The sequence below is a fragment of the Bactrocera latifrons genome, unplaced genomic scaffold, assembly GCF_001853355.1.
Source record: "Bactrocera latifrons isolate USDA-ARS-PBARC rearing strain unplaced genomic scaffold, ASM185335v1 scaffold_14, whole genome shotgun sequence".
Taxonomy (NCBI): Eukaryota; Metazoa; Arthropoda; class Insecta; order Diptera; family Tephritidae; genus Bactrocera; species Bactrocera latifrons.
The window spans coordinates 2,357,954-2,377,791 of NW_017534852.1; the positions used below are offsets into that span (position 1 = coordinate 2,357,954).

General features: G+C 39.1%; 2 protein-coding genes across 7 annotated transcripts in view; one reads left to right on the top strand and one right to left on the bottom strand.

The window, feature by feature from the left end:
- The window catches only part of LOC108965420 (calponin homology domain-containing protein DDB_G0272472), a 33,104-nt gene extending 18,097 nt beyond the window's left edge, over nt 1–15,007 (top strand). For 2 of the 6 annotated variants that reach the window (XM_018927812.1, XM_018927813.1), the window contains exons 5-18: nt 1,610–1,803; nt 2,759–2,955; nt 3,086–4,163; nt 4,233–4,412; nt 4,469–5,000; nt 8,398–9,303; nt 10,417–10,556; nt 10,613–11,379; nt 11,435–11,537; nt 12,690–12,857; nt 12,924–13,904; nt 13,968–14,195; nt 14,268–14,510; nt 14,576–15,007. In XM_018927812.1, coding sequence (XP_018783357.1) covers nt 1,610–1,803; nt 2,759–2,955; nt 3,086–4,163; nt 4,233–4,412; nt 4,469–5,000; nt 8,398–9,303; nt 10,417–10,556; nt 10,613–11,379; nt 11,435–11,537; nt 12,690–12,857; nt 12,924–13,904; nt 13,968–14,195; nt 14,268–14,510; nt 14,576–14,629 — 5,771 coding nt within the window. In that variant the 3' untranslated portion in view covers nt 14,630–15,007. Of the gene's footprint in view, nt 1–1,609; nt 1,804–2,758; nt 2,956–3,085; nt 4,164–4,232; nt 4,413–4,468; nt 5,001–7,879; nt 7,971–8,397; nt 9,304–10,416; nt 10,557–10,612; nt 11,380–11,434; nt 11,538–12,689; nt 12,858–12,923; nt 13,905–13,967; nt 14,196–14,267; nt 14,511–14,575 lie in introns of all 6 variants that reach the window. The other 4 variants (XM_018927817.1, XM_018927816.1, XM_018927815.1 and 1 more) reach the window with 4 other exon arrangements.
- Nucleotides 15,008–15,042: 35 nt separating this feature from the next.
- LOC108965360 lies at nt 15,043–16,344 on the bottom strand. Its single transcript, XM_018927709.1, has 2 exons — nt 16,102–16,344; nt 15,043–15,880 (listed from the first exon to the last, which is right to left on the bottom strand). Exons 1-2 carry the CDS (start codon nt 16,342–16,344, stop codon nt 15,263–15,265), a joined length of 861 nt encoding a protein of 286 aa, XP_018783254.1. The 3' UTR covers nt 15,043–15,262.
- Nucleotides 16,345–19,838: the final 3,494 nt, after the last annotated feature.

Below are 19,838 nucleotides of genomic sequence, written 5' to 3' on the forward strand. Positions count from 1 at the left end.
TCGGCCCCACCGCTTTGTTGTTCTTCAGGCGGGTAATTGCTATTCGAACTTCTTCCTGGTCGGGCAATRGAACGTCTGCTCCATCGTCGTCGATTGGGGCAACGGGTTCGCCATCTCCTGGCGTTGTGCGTTCACTGCCATTCAGCAGGCTGGAGAATTGTTCCCTCCATAATTTAAGTATGCTCTGGGCATCGGTGACTAGCTCATCTTTGAGGGTTCTACAAGAGTATGCTCCAGTCTTGGAACCTTCTGTAAGCCGCCGCATTTTTCGTAGAATTTTCGAGCATTACCCCTATCGGCTAGCCCATCAAGCTCTTCGTACTCACGCATTTCGGCCTTCGGACACGGCACTCCTCGTCGTACCACCTGTTCTTTCGGCTGCTGTCTGTTGTGATTGCAGCTTCTCGACGTCGAACCTTCCTTGTGTTTGATGGCGTGCGTTTTTTGCGTACACAGAGGCGCGTGCGAATCTTGGCTGCAACAAGATAGTGGTCCGAGTCGATGTTAGGACCTCGCAGTGCACGCACATCTAAAACACTGGAGACGTGTCTTCCGTCTATCACAACATGATCGATCTGGTTGGTGGTTTTTCGGTCCGGAGACAGCCAGGTAGCTTGATGTATCTTCTTATGCTGGAATCTAGTACTACAGATAACCATATTTCGGGCCCCAGCGAGTCGATCAGCCTCAACCCACTTGGGAATGTTTCCTCGTGGAGGCTGAATTTACTGACCGTAGTGCCAAAGATACCTTCTTTGCAGACCCTGGCGTTAAAGTCGCCAAGCACGATTTTGACATCGTGGCGGGCAGCTCTCATAAGTGCTTTCCAAGCACTCATAAAATTCATCTGTGGTCACGTCGTCATTCTCTTCCGTCGGTGGTATTCACTGGACAAAAATAACATGACAGCTTGGCACGACACACGCGTGATCTTCAAAAAGGGCTATTGAAAAAAGTACCTCTACTTGGATCACCCCTTACTTTCTTTATAAAACCTACTAGTTATTGCTTTTTCGCTGGTGTTTTTTCTTGTTATAATAGTTCTATACTTTTCAGTGTCTAAAATTGAATACAGATATTGATATTTGGTCACCCTGTTATTGCATTTTTTATTACATAAAACGTAATATTATTTGTTTATTGTACTTTTTTCATTAAATTAAATTTTTCGAACATTTCACCACAATTTTTTGAATGTTGGCAATTTCAACACACTAAAAACTATGAAAACACTTTCGTCGCTGCCGAATGTGGACAACAATATTTGGTTTCTACTGTAATTTTGTGGATACCAACAACAATATTTGTATGAACACAATTTCAATTACATCTTAACGTAATCGTGCTCGTAAACGTAAACGTACTATATCTTTGGCTAATCCAAAAAATATTTAAAAAACAATAACAAAAATCATATAAACTAAAAACAAACATCGTCATCGTTCGCAATCGTGTAATTGTACCGTAAATGTGGACTCACCGCACGGCAACGCCCTCAACTGCATACAATTGCACCGCACTGCATCGCATCGTATTGCATCGTAAAAACTTGTTTAACATCGTAACATGAACGCTAACAACAATATGTTGGTCTTATAATACTAAATAGTTGTTCACTTTAATGTAGAACTTAAGCGGCGTCCACAATCATGGGCCTCCACACCGGACATCGACGAAGCGGACGAACAGGCGAAAAAGGCCAACTCGCGTCCCAGTGGTCGGACGCAGGAAAACGATGTGGACGTGACTTTGAAGCTATCGGTACCTCCCCGACGGCATACAACGGCGCTGGATATAAAGGAGGTAATCGATGATCTGTTAGTTATAAAAAAATTTGAGTTCTCGAAATGGGCACTGCGCTTGAAGCTTGGAGAAATACTCCAGACGACACTTGGCGGATATTTCTAACAGTTTTCTCAATATGTCCATATTAGACAATATGTTCTAGAGCCAGCATAACCCATAGTAATTGTGGGAATAGCGCTCTGTAGCTATAGGCTTTCCCATTATCCGCTAACTTAGTTCGATATAAAGTTCTTCTTAAAACGTGTCTCAAAAACACAAATCTAGTTCATAGTTGGATTTTGACAGATGTGTTTACGTTGTAAAAACCATATCGGTGAAAACCGCGTCAGGTTAGATAAATAGGTTTCTCGCGAGGCCACGAAAAATCCCACTTGAGCAGCTAGAGCCACCTGTCCGTTGTAACGCCTAGAACTCCTAACTAAATACAAATAACAGACGCATAACGACTAAACGTCTAAGGCCTACCAAAAGTTTATTAAGGCGGCTTCGTAGACAGTTCCTATATAATCCTGGTCTTCCTCATTGTAACTTTGACAAGTTGAGTTCTCCAAAATATTTAGCCTCACCGATTGAGTGCCACTGGAAAAGTGGCCAGTTTGAACACCTATCATTGCATAACAGAGTTAAATGCGAGTGATCTAATGAGGATTCGCCTTTTCATTTGAGCTCCTTTAAGCAATAGGTATTATCTCTCTGGCTGTCATCCAAGTTCGAATAGCTCTACTCAAAAATAAAGTACTAAGCTTTCTTACCTTAAAACAACTTGTTATTACTCTGGGTCGCCTTGCCACTATTTACTTATTTACTAGGTAACCCACCTATGACGATCATATTCACCACAAGTTTTCTGCGTTTAGTTTTCTCCAGTATCTCAAATGTTCCACAATTTTTTCCTGCAAAATATTAAGATTGTTCTATACGTATATTTTTAATAAGTATGGTTGATATATAGGTAGAGGATTCCATATCAAAGACAGCATCCTCATCTTCTACATCATCACCTTCGCGTTCCAGTATTCCGGAGGATCTAATTATCCTTTCCACTGACAGCCTCGCCGAACGGGTACGTAAAATGAATTTGTTGAAGAAGCAACGCCAAAACTCCCGAGAATCCAGTCGAGAACGTTCCATACCCAAGAAGAGCGATGAGTAAGTTAACTAATAACAATGTGTGCATTTGCCGCCGCTGTGTAGATATTGAATGTGCTAGTGCTTCATGTTTGGTTTTGTCCACGCTTTTTGTTTGTCTTTCCCCCCAAAAAAATTTTCGTTACTAAAGTAGTGATAACAATTCATCCAGCGATACTGAGAGTAAAGCGCCACCTGATCGACCAGAACGCAGCAAATCCACCACATCCATGGCAGAAGCTGCCGCCAAACGCAATTCGCTGCCTCCGAAGAAGGCTACAACCTCCAGCACAGCATCCACACCTTCCTCCACTTCAACAACAAGTTCCACGACAAGCGCCGGTATCACACCGAAATCAGTGAGTACAGCGTCGTCGACAACAAATGGCGCGCGTACAAATTCCACAAGTTCAACAGCTAAGTCGTCTACAAGTACTTCTACAACGACCGCATCAAGGCAACAAAAGGAAGAAGCAAGACGGTTGAAATCTGCCGAAGATGTGGAATTCATGCTGAAAATTAAAGATACCAAGTATGCGCATAAAAGACAAACGCACGATAATAGTTCCCTTACGACGGAAACGACAGAAACCACTTTGGTGGGTCCGAACGATAGAGAGCTGCATGATGAGCTCAAACGGTTGCACACCGACTACGAGGCGATGAAATTACGTGCAGAGCGCGCCGAACGCGAAAAAAGCGATATTTTGTTGCGTCGGCTCGCCTCAATGGACACCGCTTCGAATCGGACTGCAGCCTCCGAGGCTTTAGCGTTGCAGCAAAAGGTAAACGAGATGAAAGACCAATTGGAAAAAGTAAACGAGGAGAAACGTAAGCTAAATATACGCATGAAAGAAATCGAAAACAATCCGAAAGGTGGCGAGTATGAGTTAAAACGTAAACTACAGGCGGCCGAACAGCTGTGCGAAGAGCTGATGGAGGAGAACCAGGATGCAAAGAAGGAGATCATCAATTTGCAGGCCGAAATGGATGAGTTGCAAGACACCTATCGCGATGATGAGGTAAAGGCGAAAACAAATCTACAAAAGGAGCTGGAAAAGATGACAAAAAATTGCCGAATACTCAATTTCAAACTTAAGAAATACGAACGTAAGGTTGAGATAATGGAACAGGAGAAACAAAACAACTACAATACAGATTTATTGGCCAAGGTCAATAAGCTGGAGGAAGAGCTGCGTTTTGCAAACGAATTAACACGTAAATTACAAGTAAGTGTTTGGAAAAGCCGATTTACATATACATATTTGAATTTCTCAATATGGCTATTTTCATATTAGGTTGAAGCTGACGAGCTACGTAATCCGGGCAAAAGAAAGACGCCTATGTTAGGCATTATTGGCAAGTCTACATCGGCGGATGCAAGTCCACAGCCACCACTACAATTAATGCGCGACTTGCAGGACTCTGTGGAACGTGAATCGGATTTGAAGGATCAGCTGAAATTTGCTGAGGAAGAGGTAAGGTTTCTTATGATATCTTAGAATTTATTAAGAAAATCTCCATTGTTGATAAGCGTCAAAAGTTGCTTGTGAAATTGAATGCGAACGTTGGCATAAACGTTGGTACACAGACCTTGGAATTTCCCGAAATTTTGTGCTTTCCGCGTGCCACACAAACGCGTCGACTGTCTTATGTGGATGCTAGCGTTGAAACACAACCACTGCTTACCAACGATGCGGCCACGGCAGTGCTCGTGGAGACATGTGACAGCTTTACACAAATGGCCAAAACGAAAAGTGCCGAAGTCGACACACAAACACAAACACAAACCACTGGAACACAAGAAGTTTCCACAGAAACTGTTAATAATATTTGCGATGCTTCCACTGAGACCGATCGTATTGAAGTATTTCACGTCGGCACTGAGATTGGGAGTAGAAAACTTTCGATTGATGCTCAAATTGCTGCAGAAAACCAGAAATCTTTTTGTGACCGTGAATGTTCACCATTTGCAATGGTGTTTGCCGCAGTGGCGCCTAGGGCAACATCTGCATTACTCTTTCCTACTGCAATGTCGCAAGCGCTCATGTCGGGCGCTAGTGCAGGTATCTTCCAAGAATTTGTCAAAAATAATGTTTTTTATGTAGCCTTTGGAACTGACAAATTGTTTGTGCGTAATCGTTTCTACTAAATCTATTTCTCGTGAAGCTTTTATATTGAAGCAGAGTTTTATTGGAATTTCATGGCAACTGAATAGGATAATCTGATTTAATACATCTTTATTATTCTTTGCTATAAATAAGCTAGAAAACATATTCGAAATGTGGACCAAATTAAAGTTAGGTTAGATGGAATTATATCCTCTTCCCTTGCTTAGGACAAATCTAGGAATTTGTGTGAGATGTCAAAATCGTTCCAATGTCCATAACGCTCAGCAAAAAAGTCAGGTATTGAATAATGTTTATTTTTATTCAAATATACTTCTTAAATATTAAATAAAGTGTGACACACATGTTTTAAAAGGTGAAGCAAGCTCGAACTTATTTTGGTATCGTTCGACTAAAACGTTTGGAACGGTGTCTTATGAATTAGGCCGAATTATATAAAAGATCTTATGATACAAGTTAACTGTTTTTAAGAAAAGAGTGCAAAAAGAACATTAGAACTGAAGGTGCTTCTTTTAAAGGGTAAGAGAGTAATAATAATTTAGATATATTTATTTTCTTCAGCCAGATCCATCAAAATTCGGATCGCCTTTCGGTCCAAGCATGGTTGTAAGGTCATTTCGTGGTATATTGGTAATTTTTTTGATCTGAGTCAAATACATGATCAAATACAAGGTAGCGCTCTATATGAAGAGTAAGCTAATTTTGTTTCATAACAAAATTCAGTTTCATCAAACCTTTGGTTGGATACTTTATCTAGAAGATGGTAGTTCTACCGTATTGTGTGAAAGATCAACAACTGAACAGTGAACCTTATCAGTGTGGCTTTAGGCTCGGAAAATCAACCAGATATTCACCATGTGCCAAATCTTGGAAAAGACCCCTGAGAAGAGAATCGACACACGTCACTCCTCTATTGACAGCACAAAAAGGAGCTGCCTTTATGTCGCGATGTCTGAATTTAGTATCCCCGCACAACCAATACGTCTGTGTAAATTGACGTTGAACAATAAAAAAAAAGCTCCGTCTGGATCGGGAAAGACCTCTCCGAGCCGTTCGATACCAAACGAGGTTTCAGATAATGCAATTGCCTTTCGTGCGACTTCTTCATTCTGTTCTTAGAGAAAATAATTCGAGCTGCAGAACTTAATCGAGAAGATACAATGTTCTATAAGAGTATACAGCTGCTGTTGTATGCCGATGATACTGATATCAGTATAGTTAGTTCTGTTTTCTCTATACTGGACAAGGAAGCAAAACAAATGAATCTGGCAGTGAACGAGGGCAAGACGAAATATCTCCTCTCATCAAAAAAACTGTCGTCGCACTCGCTCCCACATTTCTGTTGAAAGTCATAACTTCAAAGTCGTATATAATTTCGTCTATCTTGGAACCACCACCAACAATGTCAGTATGGAAATCCAACGCAGGATAACTCTTGACAATAGGTGCTACTTCGGATTGAGTAGGCAATTGAGAAGCAAAGTCCTCTCTCGACGAACAAAAACTTAACTCTATAAGTCACTCATTATTCCCAACCTGCTATATGATGCAGAGGTATGGACGATGAGAGCATGTGATGAGTCGACCTTAGGATTTTTCGAAAGAAAGGTTCTGCAAAAGCTGTATGGTTCTTTGCGCGTTGGCCTCGGCAAATGACGCATTTGAAGGAACCATACGACGATATTGACATAGTTCAGCGAATCAAGAGACAGCGGCTGCGGTGGCTAGGTTATGTCGTACGTATGGACGAAAACACTCCAGCTCAGAAAGTTTTCGATGAAATACGCGCCGGGGAAAGCGGAGGAAGAGGAAGACTTCCACTCCGTTAGAAAGACCAGGTGGAAAAGGACCTGGGTTCGCTTGGCATTGTCAATCTGCGAAACGTTGCGAAAAGAAGAAACGATTGAAGCACTGTTGTTAACTCGGMTATAATTCCGTAAAGAAGAAGAAGATGGTAGTCTCGTGCGCCACACATCGATCCTCAACAATGTAGTGTCATCACGTAGTTCATAAAATGTAGTCAGGAAGCCAAAGCTTGAAGCGAATAAGTACTCAGGCCCCACTATAGATATCTCTTCCAGTGCTCATACCGTGGTGATCCCAAATGTTTGAAGCATAACCTTGGCAATGTGGGAAAAATGTACAAAAAATGCGTCTTTGTTTCTTTGGTGCCATGATCTATTAGGCATGTGTTGTTTTGCACAGAACTTTTGCAGTCTTGCATCCCGATAGAACTTTCCATGGAATTTTAACTTACAACTTAAAGAGTATGCATGGCCGCACCACTCTTGGCAGTCTCGTTCAACATATTATGCCTTTATAACTTGGCAAACCTTGTAAAAGTGAAGTTGTTTGTTCCTGTTGGCACTCTCCACTCTGCTCTCCTTCCCAAGACACTTCCTGCCGATTTGCGAAACAAGGTTATAACCCTCATTACTGTTGGCTGACTATGTAGATGTTTCCATTCCAAAGAATTTAGTGCGATCCATGAGAGATAGTTGTGGCAGGAAAGAAGTTAAGCTTATATCCCTAAATTGCTTAGGGTTGGGAGTGAAGACTACACTGCGCTAAGGCACATGTTGTGGCACATAACTGAGGCATCTCCCAAAAAATCGCATTGACAAAAAAAGCGTCTTTCGCAACATGGCTGGAATGATTCCATCCTTACAGGGAGAGTTGTATGGCCGGATTGCCCATACTATTTTTTACTTATATAAAAAAAAAAATTTAAGCCTTTTAATTTACAAATATTTGCACGATTGAATTGAACTCTGTTAATGTTATACTAATTATTTGTCCTAATTCTACAATTGCAGGCTGAAAATTTGAGGAAAAAGGTTGCCCGCTACGAGGATGAGAATGATTCGCTAATGATGCAGTTGAAAAAAATGGCAACACGCTCCAGAAGTACGAATATATATACATATATATACATGAGTTGGAAAACAAAATTTTGTATTTTTGTCATATTAATCAAATTATTTTTAAAACCCTGTAAAATTATGATCACGTTATATTTGGGCACATTACCCTTACGAAGAACACAGTTTGCATTATATAAATTTCAATTCTTACAAAATTTACCAATTTGAACCAAACTAACCGAAATTCGATGTATAACTTGCTTCTTACCGTCAAGTACTTGCCATTTTTTACAGCTGCTCATCACCAGAAACTAATACATACTTAAATTGACTAATCATAATACGCTTAGAAAAAATTTATTTCATTTATACCCATCATTTCGAAGCTTTGCATGATGAAGTTACTTGACTGCGTTAAAAATATATTATTTCTGCATGGATTTAACACATTTCCAACTTTAATTTTATAGCTACACGTAAGCTGAGCCCGATACCACATCGTCTGATGCCTGAATCGGCGGCTGAACGTGACGAAGGTATTTCCGATGAGGACGATCCCGCCGAGTTACGTATACTTTTGGAACTGAACGAGCAAGAGGCGGCTATACTGCGTCAGCGTGTTGACGATTTGGAGAAAGAAAATCGTGAAACTAAAAAGCATGTCAGAGAGCTGCAGGAGAAAGTACATCAAGCTGAGACGGGAGACAAGAAGTCTTCTTTGCTCTCGTTTAACCCGGCACCAACAAATGCCGCAGATAAGAAACTTAAAGCACTCACTGAGGAGCTAATGCAGCTACGTAAATCACTTTCCGATAAGGATCGTACAATCGAACGCTTGCAGTCGGAGATTGCGGCTAAAACCGGCTCTGCGCTGCCACAAGATGTCAATATAGATGCGAAGCGTCAACTGAAATTGGTCGAACAAGAAGCGTCGGTGTTGCGCACGAAAATCTCGACATTGGAAAGTGAAAATGAGAAGTTGCTGAAAGATAATAAACGCATGCAATTGCAGGCCTTACGCAAGAGTACGTCGCTGGATAAAAATGGCGCGAATGGGGAGGAACTTACAAAATTGAAGGAATCGCTTGAAAAGATGGAGCGTGAACGCAATGAGTTAGATGCCAAATTGAAAGTTATATTACAGGAAGCTGAAGAGAAACTGCCCATTCGAGCGCCCAAACGTGTAACAGATTTGACGCCAAAGAATCACTTGAAGAAATGGATCGAAGAGTTGGAGGATGAAATACGCGAAATGCGTGCAATAGTATTGAATAGTGGAGGCGATAAAGTGAAGACGCTTGAGACTGAAAAGGCGAGTCTGGAGGAGCAGTTGCAGAAAGCGAAACAGCGTTTGTCCATAGCTGAGGGCGATATTGGTGAGTTCAGCAAATCTAACTGTCATAAAAGAGAATGCGGGGTGTGATAAAAAAAAACGAAAAAAAAAATTTATTCATTCATCTACATTAAATTTGTCGCGTTCAAAGTAGTCCCCATTCAATATTTTGCACTTATGCCAGGTCTTCTTCCAATTGTCGAAGCACTTCTCAACCTCGATTTTTGGGATAGCGTTTAGTTTATTCAGCGATTTTCTTTTATCTTGTAAATCGACGGCATTTCAAAGCCCTTTTTGACGCCAGAGTGGTTCTGTAACTAGCTCAATATATACTGTATGCAATGGAAGTCTTACATCCACTAGCTCTAGTGCTCTTTTTGGATATTTAGTTGTCACTACTGTTTCTAAAATATCTTTAACTTATTAAGGTTATGAAGATTGTCGATACTTTTAGTGTGCTTTATAGGCAGTGAGAATCGTTGGACCGTATTTTTTTTCAGAAATGAAGCCGGCCATAATGTTATAGTAAATGTGGAATACTATAGAGCCATGATTACCGTACCTAAATCGTAAGATGTTGATGTGAAGGAATTTTGGTTCCATCAAGACGCGCTACATGCCATATAGCCAACGAAATTATCAATCTATTGAAGCAGTCTTTTGGTGTGCGCATTACCTCTGGACTATTTTTTTTAGAGTTATGTGTAGTCGCTTGCTTACGTAGATAACTTCAAGACGATTGACGCCTTGGAAGGGAATATTCGTTAGAGTAGTTGAAAATAGTGCCTCTCATGCCCGAAATCATTTTTTTTAACACAATGTTGGAAAGTACGGTTTTGCAACGACTCTGTAATAGTTGGGATCTACCCAAGAATACTCTTAGCAGAAACAGATGGTTCGAAACAATGGTTACTGAATGTAATAGTTGAAAATTTATCATTTAACAAAACGCCGGAATAAATTCCGGGAAACTTCGAACTTCACTTTAATCATCCGGAATCTAACCGGTAGCATTTAATTTTGTTTTGTAAGCTAAAACTAGTTTTCTTAAGAGTGAAATTTTATTTCCACGGTGGATTGTATATTTTTAATGTATTTAATTTGCAAAAAAAAATATCTAAAATCCTAAATCTATATTTATTTTTTTTTACAACAGATCGCTTAAAAACACTGACAAGTTCCTCACCGAAACTCAGTGAGCTGGAGCAAAAATTAAAGAAGTCTGATGATGAAGCTAAGAAACACAGTGCTAAAGTCAAAGAGCTGGAAGATAAGATTAAAAAACAGGATAGCCAGGTAATCGGTTATAAATAAACACTTACACAATTCTAAAATATATTTCCTACATATAGATTAAAAAAATTGAAGCAGCAAAGGCAGCGCTGGAAACGCAGACTAAACTTGACAAAGAAAAGCACACTACGCTGGAGAAGGACTACGAAAAAGAGCGTAAAGAGCGCGAGAAACTCGAGTCTAAACTTGCACAATTGGATGCCGATCTTGCCAGCGCCAAAAAGTCAGCGGAAAAAACTAAAACAACACTTGAGAAGGAAGTAAAGGAGCTCAAATCTAAATCCTCAAAATCCGATTCCAAACAGGTGCAAGAACTTAAAAAGCAAATTGAAGAACTGCATAAACAAGTAGCTGATGAAAATAAACGCTACAATGATTTGAATACACATTGGGAAAAATTATCAGAAGAAACGATATTAATGCGCGCCCAACTAACCACGGAGAAGGACAATATGCAAGTGGAGTTGAATTCGCTACAACAAAAACTCAATGAAATGGATGAAATAAGTTCAGAGCGTACAGAACTGGCGAGAAAACTGGGCGAAATGAAGCGCAAACTGCAAGAAGCCGAGGCGAAACAGATTAAAAACGGCGCTTCTGAATATGAAAAGACAATGCTGAAGAATAAATTGGCAGAGAAGGAGCAAGAATATGATCGTTTGCGCCGAGAAAACGAGATGAATATAGATTTAGTATTTCAGTTACGTAAGGAAAATGATGATTTAAGTAGTAAATTAAATGATTTTAGTCGTATTGAGCAAGCGCAGTATTCGATTAATGAGCACAGTAGTAGCTTGCAAGCCGAAATTAAAACGCTGAAAACGAAGTGAGCAGATAGAATTAGTCAAGCTACGATATTTATTAAAATATTTGTTTTCCAGGCTACAGAACTCGGAATTACAGCTCAAATCCGAGGTGGCGTCTACACGTCTGCGTTACGAGCAACAAGTCAAGAATTTGAGTGCCGAACTGACTTCCATGCAGGTGAGTTAGTTTAGGTTCTGAAGTATCATCATTTTAGGAAGGAAGTCGTATTTTAATTTTAACAATAATAACAATTAAATTGTTGAATTCACTAAGGCTCTCATCGTTTATGTTGTAAGATTCCACTAAGTGCCGTTTTATACAATATTAAGATTTGCTTAAACTGATTCTTCTGTTACACCTAAAAAAACATACACATATACATACATCGTTACAAATCGATAAAGCGTTTTGATCATCACGAATGGTCGTCGATTAACCCTAACTAACCCTAGAACGCAAAACATAAATGGATATCCAATTCATTCCAACCCATTCCCATGTGAGCAGAGCAAGGGTGTCCCTTATCTTTAGCTCATCGGCGACCACACACCCAAACAAGTCGGATCATGAAGTTGCTTGATGCTATTTCTAGTGACGACAGACACTCCCTGACTAGTTTCGAGTACAGAGTTAGCGAACTCAGCGCTAGAATTGCCGCTCTGCTGTCATTGTGAGTCCTCACCTCCCTGGAAGGGACTGCACTGCGTAGCAGTACGACTACCGCCAGCTTAATAGTCGTCACTTTTGCTTGAAAACCTTTACAGAAAACTATCTTTCCAACATTCCCTCCTAGCTCTGACCCATCCATGAACCCACTGCACCTATTCTCCAGCGACTTCTCCCCATCCACTTATAATTTATCGTTATGTGAGCAAAGAAAAACCCCCACGAGTGGCCCTTGCAATGTAGTGATCCAATTTTCAAGAATGCAGTTGAAGGAGGAGAGTCCTTGTCCGGGCCATTTTATATACTTGAGCCTTATATCGTACTTCGTAGCAAAATACCTGCCGGCTATGTTCATGGGTGCTATATTTAAAATGGGAATAATGTCCTCAACCCTAAGTTAAGTTTGAAACATACATATATCCGTAGAAAAGAATATTCAGAGATTTTTTGGAGTATGTTTATATCAATGTATTTCTAATCATTTGTAAAAACAACTGGATAAATCCGGATGAACATTGTCCAATCTCATTTTACTTTATCTCAATGGGACCTTCCAAAAATTTATCTATGCTGTGTTTCATTTGGTTAAATGCACTAATACCATTTCGGTGTCATATATTCTAACGAACCTATATCGTTATTGTATTATTTATTTTCATTCAGCGCCAATGTGAGAAGTTTAAAAAGGATCGCGATGCCTTCAAACAAATGTTGGAATCCGCACAGAAAAAAATTGGTGAACTGAAATCGAACACAGGCCGTCAGAGTCGCAGTTCWATGCATAGCAGTGATGATGATGATAAGAGTAAAATTGCCTATCTTGAACAACAGGTTTGCTATTACATTTACTTACTTCAACCAATAACACAACTCAATTTTAATATTGAACCTTGCTAGATCGGCTGCCTAGAGGATCAGTTAGTTGAAGCACGTCTCGAGGTGAGTAAAGTAAAGACAGAGCTTGTGTCGGAGCGCAGTGCAAATGAAATAAAAATATCCGAGATGCAATCCAAACTTAATGAATTCGAGGAAGAGCGTGTCATCGGCTCGGGACGTACAAAAATACCAGGTATGAAAACGAAATTAGAACTCTCATGGCAAAAGGAGCGTGAAGATCAACAGCGACTGCTGCAAGAAACTTCAACTTTAGCACGTGATTTACGGCAAACGCTTTTCGAAGTTGAACGTGAACGGGATAAGGAGCGACTGGAATCAAAACGACGTTTAGATCAATTAAAACGCTCAACCGAAGAGGAGATGGAGGAGGGACGACGAAAGATCGCCGAGTTACAATGTGACTTGTTGGAATTGCGCGATGTACACGCTAAATTGCGCACATCCAATGAAAAACTGCGACGCGAGCGTGAGCGTTACGAGAAGGAATTGGTAAAACGGCGTATGGAACAAGATGGTGGTGAGCGTAAAGTAGGCGCATTGCTGCAAACTGTCGATGAATTAGTGAAAATAGCGCCAGATTTGAAAATGGTAACAACAAGTAGTCGCTCCACATCGAGCAGTGGCAACACATTGCGACCGGATGCAGCGGGTACTACGCGGCAACGTAGTCGCAGTCCATCGCCCAGTAGCGCGCTCAATAACTCACAAATAACTAATGTGCTGGCGCGTTTGGCTGAGGCATCTGAGGAGTTGCGCAAATTCCAGCGTCTTAATGAAGATGAAAACGAGCGAACGCGCGTGAGGCGTAGCAATTTGCGGCGTGCCGCATCGCAGGAAAACGATCCACATGGCAGTCAAAGTTCGGTAGCAAGCGCTGCAGGTTCCACGCGCACTGGTTCCAAGCTGTCGCGCTCATCAGGGCATAATGGTAGCTTAATAAGGAAGAGTCTGTCGCTGGATCATTCAATACAGAAGGATCAGGTTGTTATGCTGTTGCATTGTAATCGTTTTATTTTTTTTAATGCGACTTTATCTCTATAACAGAATATTTGGCGTCAAGATGACGGCAGCGTCTCATCAGTGCAGTCCATTGATTCCGAACTGGGTGGCATGGTACGTGATAGCAGCTTCGATTCACGTCTGGACTCACGTTTATCCGGTGGCTCTACACAGAGTGACATACCGCGCGGTCCGCGTAAGAAAAAGAAAAGCTTAATGGGCAAACTGCGTAGTCTAACAAAGAGTAGTCGTAATTCCGAGAGTGAAGTGTCGGTAAGTTTGCCGTCATCTGCTGCTTTTATGTACTCTACCCTACTAAGACGTATATACTTCATCATTTGATAGATTCAGGGATCTGACTCTGATATTAGTGTTGCCAGTGATATGCGCGCCAGCAAAAAAGATTTACGTGGTCGTTTATCAGGTATGTTTAAGCGCGCGGGTTCAACATCACGAAGTGAGAGCACCGAACGCATGGCAGCCGAAAATCGTCCGGTGGCGGTAATAGTAGTTGGAGATGAGAATGGTCCACAGCCGCGTGATCCACCGCCAGCGAATGCTGCCACAGCTAAGCCAATTCGTGCTGCGGTGAGTTTCGGAGATTTTATTGTCATTTGATCTTAGCTGATACGCTCGAGTGTTTTTTTTTTCAGATAAAACCACCGACGCCCACAACGCCGCTGACTAAACGACGTGCCGCCAAGTAGTTGCGCCATTTTCTATATATTGTATTAGAAACTCGTTCCATGCCACGGTATTTCTTGTCCTACTTCCATACATATTCTTACACATACATAGTACATGCATACATGAAATGCTTTCATTATTTGATATGTTAGTAGAGAGAGTGCTTCTTTTTTGCTGCGTATAAGAGTCGGTAACCAACACGCCGGACAAGCGGATATAACCCAATTTTTAATGGTTAAAGGGCTTGCCGTATAGTGTCCGACTCATTTTTAAAATATTATAAAATAAAAAAAAAAGTTTCTATTAATTTTATTTATTACAAATATTCATTTTCTCAATGTATCATAATGTTTATGTCATATTACAAAATCATTATATTAGCCAATATGAATCCATAATATTACTGCATTTTTATTTTAATCATAAGCCTTATATAACAAGTTTGGTTTCAACCCCTTGAATGCCCTACATACATACTTGTAGTATGTATCAAAAAAAAAAAAAAATCTTTTTTTTGGGTGATATAAAAATAATCTAATTTTTATCAAACAAAAGGTTAGATGGACAATACCGATGAAATAATTTACCTATTGCACGATGGCTTTAAATGTGAAGCAGTTTTTTAAACTTAATAACTAAAAGTGTGTCTCGGATTATGAGGCGCTAAATCGATTAACTAGCAATTTCACAAATTTTCTTGGCGATAGGTTGCATTTGTTGGGGCACATTACCGGTTTCCTAGCACACAGTTGAATATGTTTCAGATCTTTTATAAGTTTGGTTGACGCCTGAACACAATGTAAACCATTGAACAGCGAACGATAGTTTCCACTGTAAATCCAAGCAAATGCACAATCGCACACGACCGGATTGCCTGTCGATTTGATTTCGCGCGCACAATCGTTAGTTGTACTGGAGAAGTCATGTAAAGCAAAGATGTTTTTAATCAAATTGTGCTCTAGGTTTATTTCAAAATGGCAAGTAATGTGCGATGCTACAAGCCAATCCAAAGTGAATTCGCGCAAACGATTGCCACTTAAATTGATTACTGTTATGTTAAGCTCGCTACCTTTGTACTTTTCTGGTTGCAACTTTGCGATATAATTAAAACAAACGGCTAAAGTCAAATTTATGCCTATATTGCTGTATTGAAAAATTTTCAGTGGCCTTGGCGTTGTAGTGACGGTAGTCTCAGTGCGCCAAATAGTTTGCAATCGGTTCTGACTTAAGTCTAGCCTACGGAGATTATGCAGCGGTTTCGAAATTGAAAATTAAAAGTACTTGGTTTTGCAGCAAAGTCAGTGCTATAGATTAATGTTGCTTTATCCAGCTCATTCATATTTATTAGAATTTCCCGCACAATGCCGTTCATATAGATTTTGGGCCTAAAATTGCTGCAAACTTCCATTACTGAATAGCGGGTTTTAAGTAAAGTTGACTGAAATTTGCGCTCGAGTAAAAAATTTATTTCTGTTTCTTCAACACAAGTTACAAACAGTTCCCGGAATCTTGAAGAAAAGTAGATTTCAATATTATAGACTCCGCCGGTAACAATACTATATAGTGTGCCATTGCCATAACAAATACAAACATTCTTCTCATCACTATTGCAATCGGGGAGCCAAGTGACTGGTTCAACAGTAGTGTTGGTTAACTCCATTTCGGTAGTGTGCGCCAACAGGAATTTCGGGTTTGTGATCAGTTGAATTAGTATGTAGGCGAGTATTATGTACATTTTGCGTACTTTCAGTTTATTTAAATTTAATAATTTCCTGTTATCGAGCTTCCAGACCAACTCACTTACACTTACTGAAATACTAAAATATAATATCGAATTGGTAGGCTTTAAGAAATTTAAATCCTAATTAAATTCCTTATCAAGAAAAATATTTGTGGAAACCGCAATCTCTCAAAACACTCGCCTCAGTTAATATGGTTTGTTTGTTGCTCTAGTAATAGAAAAAAACCCAACGTTAAATGTAATAAATTGTGGTTAAACACTTTTTAGAAATCACTCATATGCGCTGTGAACTATATAATTGGTGACTTAAGATACATAAAATACATGATATTGGATTTTTATTCACGGTAGTACACTGAATAAAATATAGTAAGACTTTGTTCATAATTTTAAAATTCTTAATTAATTTTTCAAAACCTATGTCGTTCCCCGTAAAGCAATGTGCCTTAGCCCAATAGAACCAGTTGCTACAGAGTACTAAAGTTTTGTGTACCAAATGGTTGCATGTACATATTACCTAAAACTGAAAGAGATGGAGGGGTTATACATATATAAACGATCAGAATGACGAGAAAGTGGAAATCCGGTTGACTGTCTGTCTGTCAGTCCGTTCGTCCATGAGATATATTGATGACAAAAACATTACGAGTTTATAGATGAGCGTAATCGGACCTCTGCCACGCCTGCAATTCAACCGATTTCGGGAAAATTTAGTACGTGACATCGCTTTCGTATTCTTATGTGACTTGTGTAATAAGCAGATATCATAGATATATCAACTGTCATATTTTCTAAGGCCTACTTACCTACCTACACATACTTTGAAAACCTCACTGAGCTCAGACAGCTTGACTTAGCCGGAATGCTAATGCAAATGTTGGACGCAAATATCTTTGCAGGGATAACGGAATTGAATTATCTGAATTTGAGCCGTAATGAAGTCAGGGAGTTGCCCGAAAACTACCTGTTGACTTTGGAACGTACCTTGTACATATGTATATTAATTTTTGTTTCTTTGGAAAATCTACCCCCCGTTACCGCAAGCAATCAGGGGCCAAATGAGAACTGTTTCAACAGTAGATTTGATAAATTAAATTTCGCTAATTACTGAAATTTAAAACACAGTATCGAATTGGTAGCCTTTAAGAAACTTAAATCGTATTTTTATATCAAAAAAATATTTGTGAAAACCACAAACTCTCTTAGCACTCGCCTTTGTGTGATAATTTGTTTGTTGTTTTAGTAATAAACGAAAACAAACTTTTTCCTAAAGAATTTATTCTTCCGCTGGCTGACTAAATCTTTAGCAACGTCACTGAAATTCGAAAGTGAAGTGATAGTGACGTAGTGTATCACAACAAATTCGAATATTTGTATTTCAAAACTTTTTAAAAAGTTGCAGTGTTTGTGTTAAAGCTGCATTAACCTCCGTCGCTAAGTCGCTAAAAATTAAGATCTAGTTTTATATTATTTGAATGATTTTTACATAATACAAGTATTTAAGATATAAAGCAAGAATGCCCAAAATTTTTCTAGCAAACGTTGTTTTGTCATAAATGTTATTTTTAGAAAATATATATTTAAAACTCAAACCATATTCCTGTATGGTGTAGTGAGAGTATATAACTTTTTGTAGACTGATTAAATCAGATCGCCGGATCAATCAGGGTTTGCTATCGTATTTCGTATTAAAGCGGAATGCTGAGACGATAAGTTTGTATGACAGCCATTCATAGTCTTAGTAGACCGATTTCGGAGGTTGGAACAAATGAGCAGCGCTTTGGGGAAGTAAGCAAAATTTCTTCTAAGATTATGAAAACTCATTAGCAAGCAGTGAATTAAGTTTGTTGTATGCGGTTATCACGGGCATCACGTAAACTTTAGTGAACTCGAACCCTTCTTGAGATTGTTAGAAGCACTCACATAAATCACATCAGTTTGAAAATTAAGGTTGAACTAGATAACATACTGAAAAATGCAAGTTTCCTTTTTACTATAATAATTAAATCCAAGGATCAAAGAGAAAACATTAGTTCAACAAATCGAACACTCACTTAAAAAAAAATATCCATACACAATACATTTTGAGTAGTTTTTTTTAAAAACAATTAAGTCATGACACCATCGATTTTTCTTACTTATTTTTTCAACTTAACTGTAAATAGAATGAATTAAGAAACAGGAAAGTCTTTTAATTAACTGATTGCAGAAAACTGGTAAAACCTCGTAATTCCAGGAGGCTCCAAATGGTTAACGATACCATTCTGCCAAGTATAGGACATAAGTTTTATACTCTTGCAACCTGTTGCACAGTATTACTTATATGCACGTGAGTGTCAAAAATTAGTAAACAGTAATTCTATCAATATTAAAGTGTTTATTACAACGCAGTTTTTAATACAATAATAAAAAGTTTTGTTATCGAATCCAAGGCTTCTTTAAATGAGTTAAGCATCCACCCATTCTACCCGAGAAAAACTGGCGCACCCTAGCAAGACACAGCTAATATACCACAGCCAATGACATCACAACAATACACAACACCTACACATCTAAACACAGCCAAAAATAATACACTAAAACTACTCTCGATTTTTCGCGTCAAAAGAAAGTAAACAGAGTTCTGTAAAGTTAAAATTTATGTACATAAACTAAATTAATATTCATTCTCGTATTTTGTCTACTTTTTTTTGGGACTTCAGGACCTCACATACTCTTCTGGGCATGTATTCTGCAACATTTTTTTGTAAATTTTGGGGAGATTTTGCTCCATTCTTCAATCAAACCCTTGCTTGAAATGTCCTTCTGCCTGATTTTTCGGCCAAGGCGCTCTCACAGATGCTCGATATGATTAATGCCTGGGATCTGTGGAGGGTTATCCAGAGTTTGGGTGTTCGATATAACAGTCACTCACTAACAATTTTGGATTTGTCAGTAGGATCGTTGTCCTGCTGGAAGATCAAGTTTCCTGATAGTTCTAATTTTTCAATGCTTTAAGCAACGTTATTTTTTAAAACGTTGGAATCACCCAATTTGTTAATCGTGGACTCAATTAAAACTAAATTCCCAACATCAGATGCTGCTCTACAGTCCCACACCATAACCGATCGTCCATCGTGCTTAACGATGTTGCTAATACACTTATCATTTAAAGCTTTTTTTTTTTGGATCGTCAAGTTTTGGGATGTTTTTTCGATTCAAATATTTTAAATTTGCTTTCGTTCGTATAAAAAATATTTTCTCAGAAGTTTTCAGACTGATTTGTATAATTTTTGGCAAATTTTATCTGTTGATTCGCCTTTGATGTATAGGGCATTTGGCGTGTACTGGCACTTTCTGGTTTACCGGATGTCTCCACCAAATCTTTTGATTTTTGAACAGCGTTTCAAGCTGGATTCCTCTTTTTCGCAAAAATTCCTCTATCCATGCATATGGATATTTTCTTTTTTAAATTTATTAAGCTAATAAGTAATATTATATATATGTAT

Excerpts from the sequence above, each read along its gene's own strand:
- LOC108965360 (XM_018927709.1), bottom strand. The coding sequence starts at position 16,344 with ATGTACATAATACTCGCCTACATACTAATTCAACTGATCACAAACCCG. Across the intron at positions 15,881-16,101 it reads CAAGATTCCGGGAACTGTTT|TTTTCAATTTCGAAACCGCT; the intron begins GTAACTTGTGTT and ends AAGTACTTTTAA.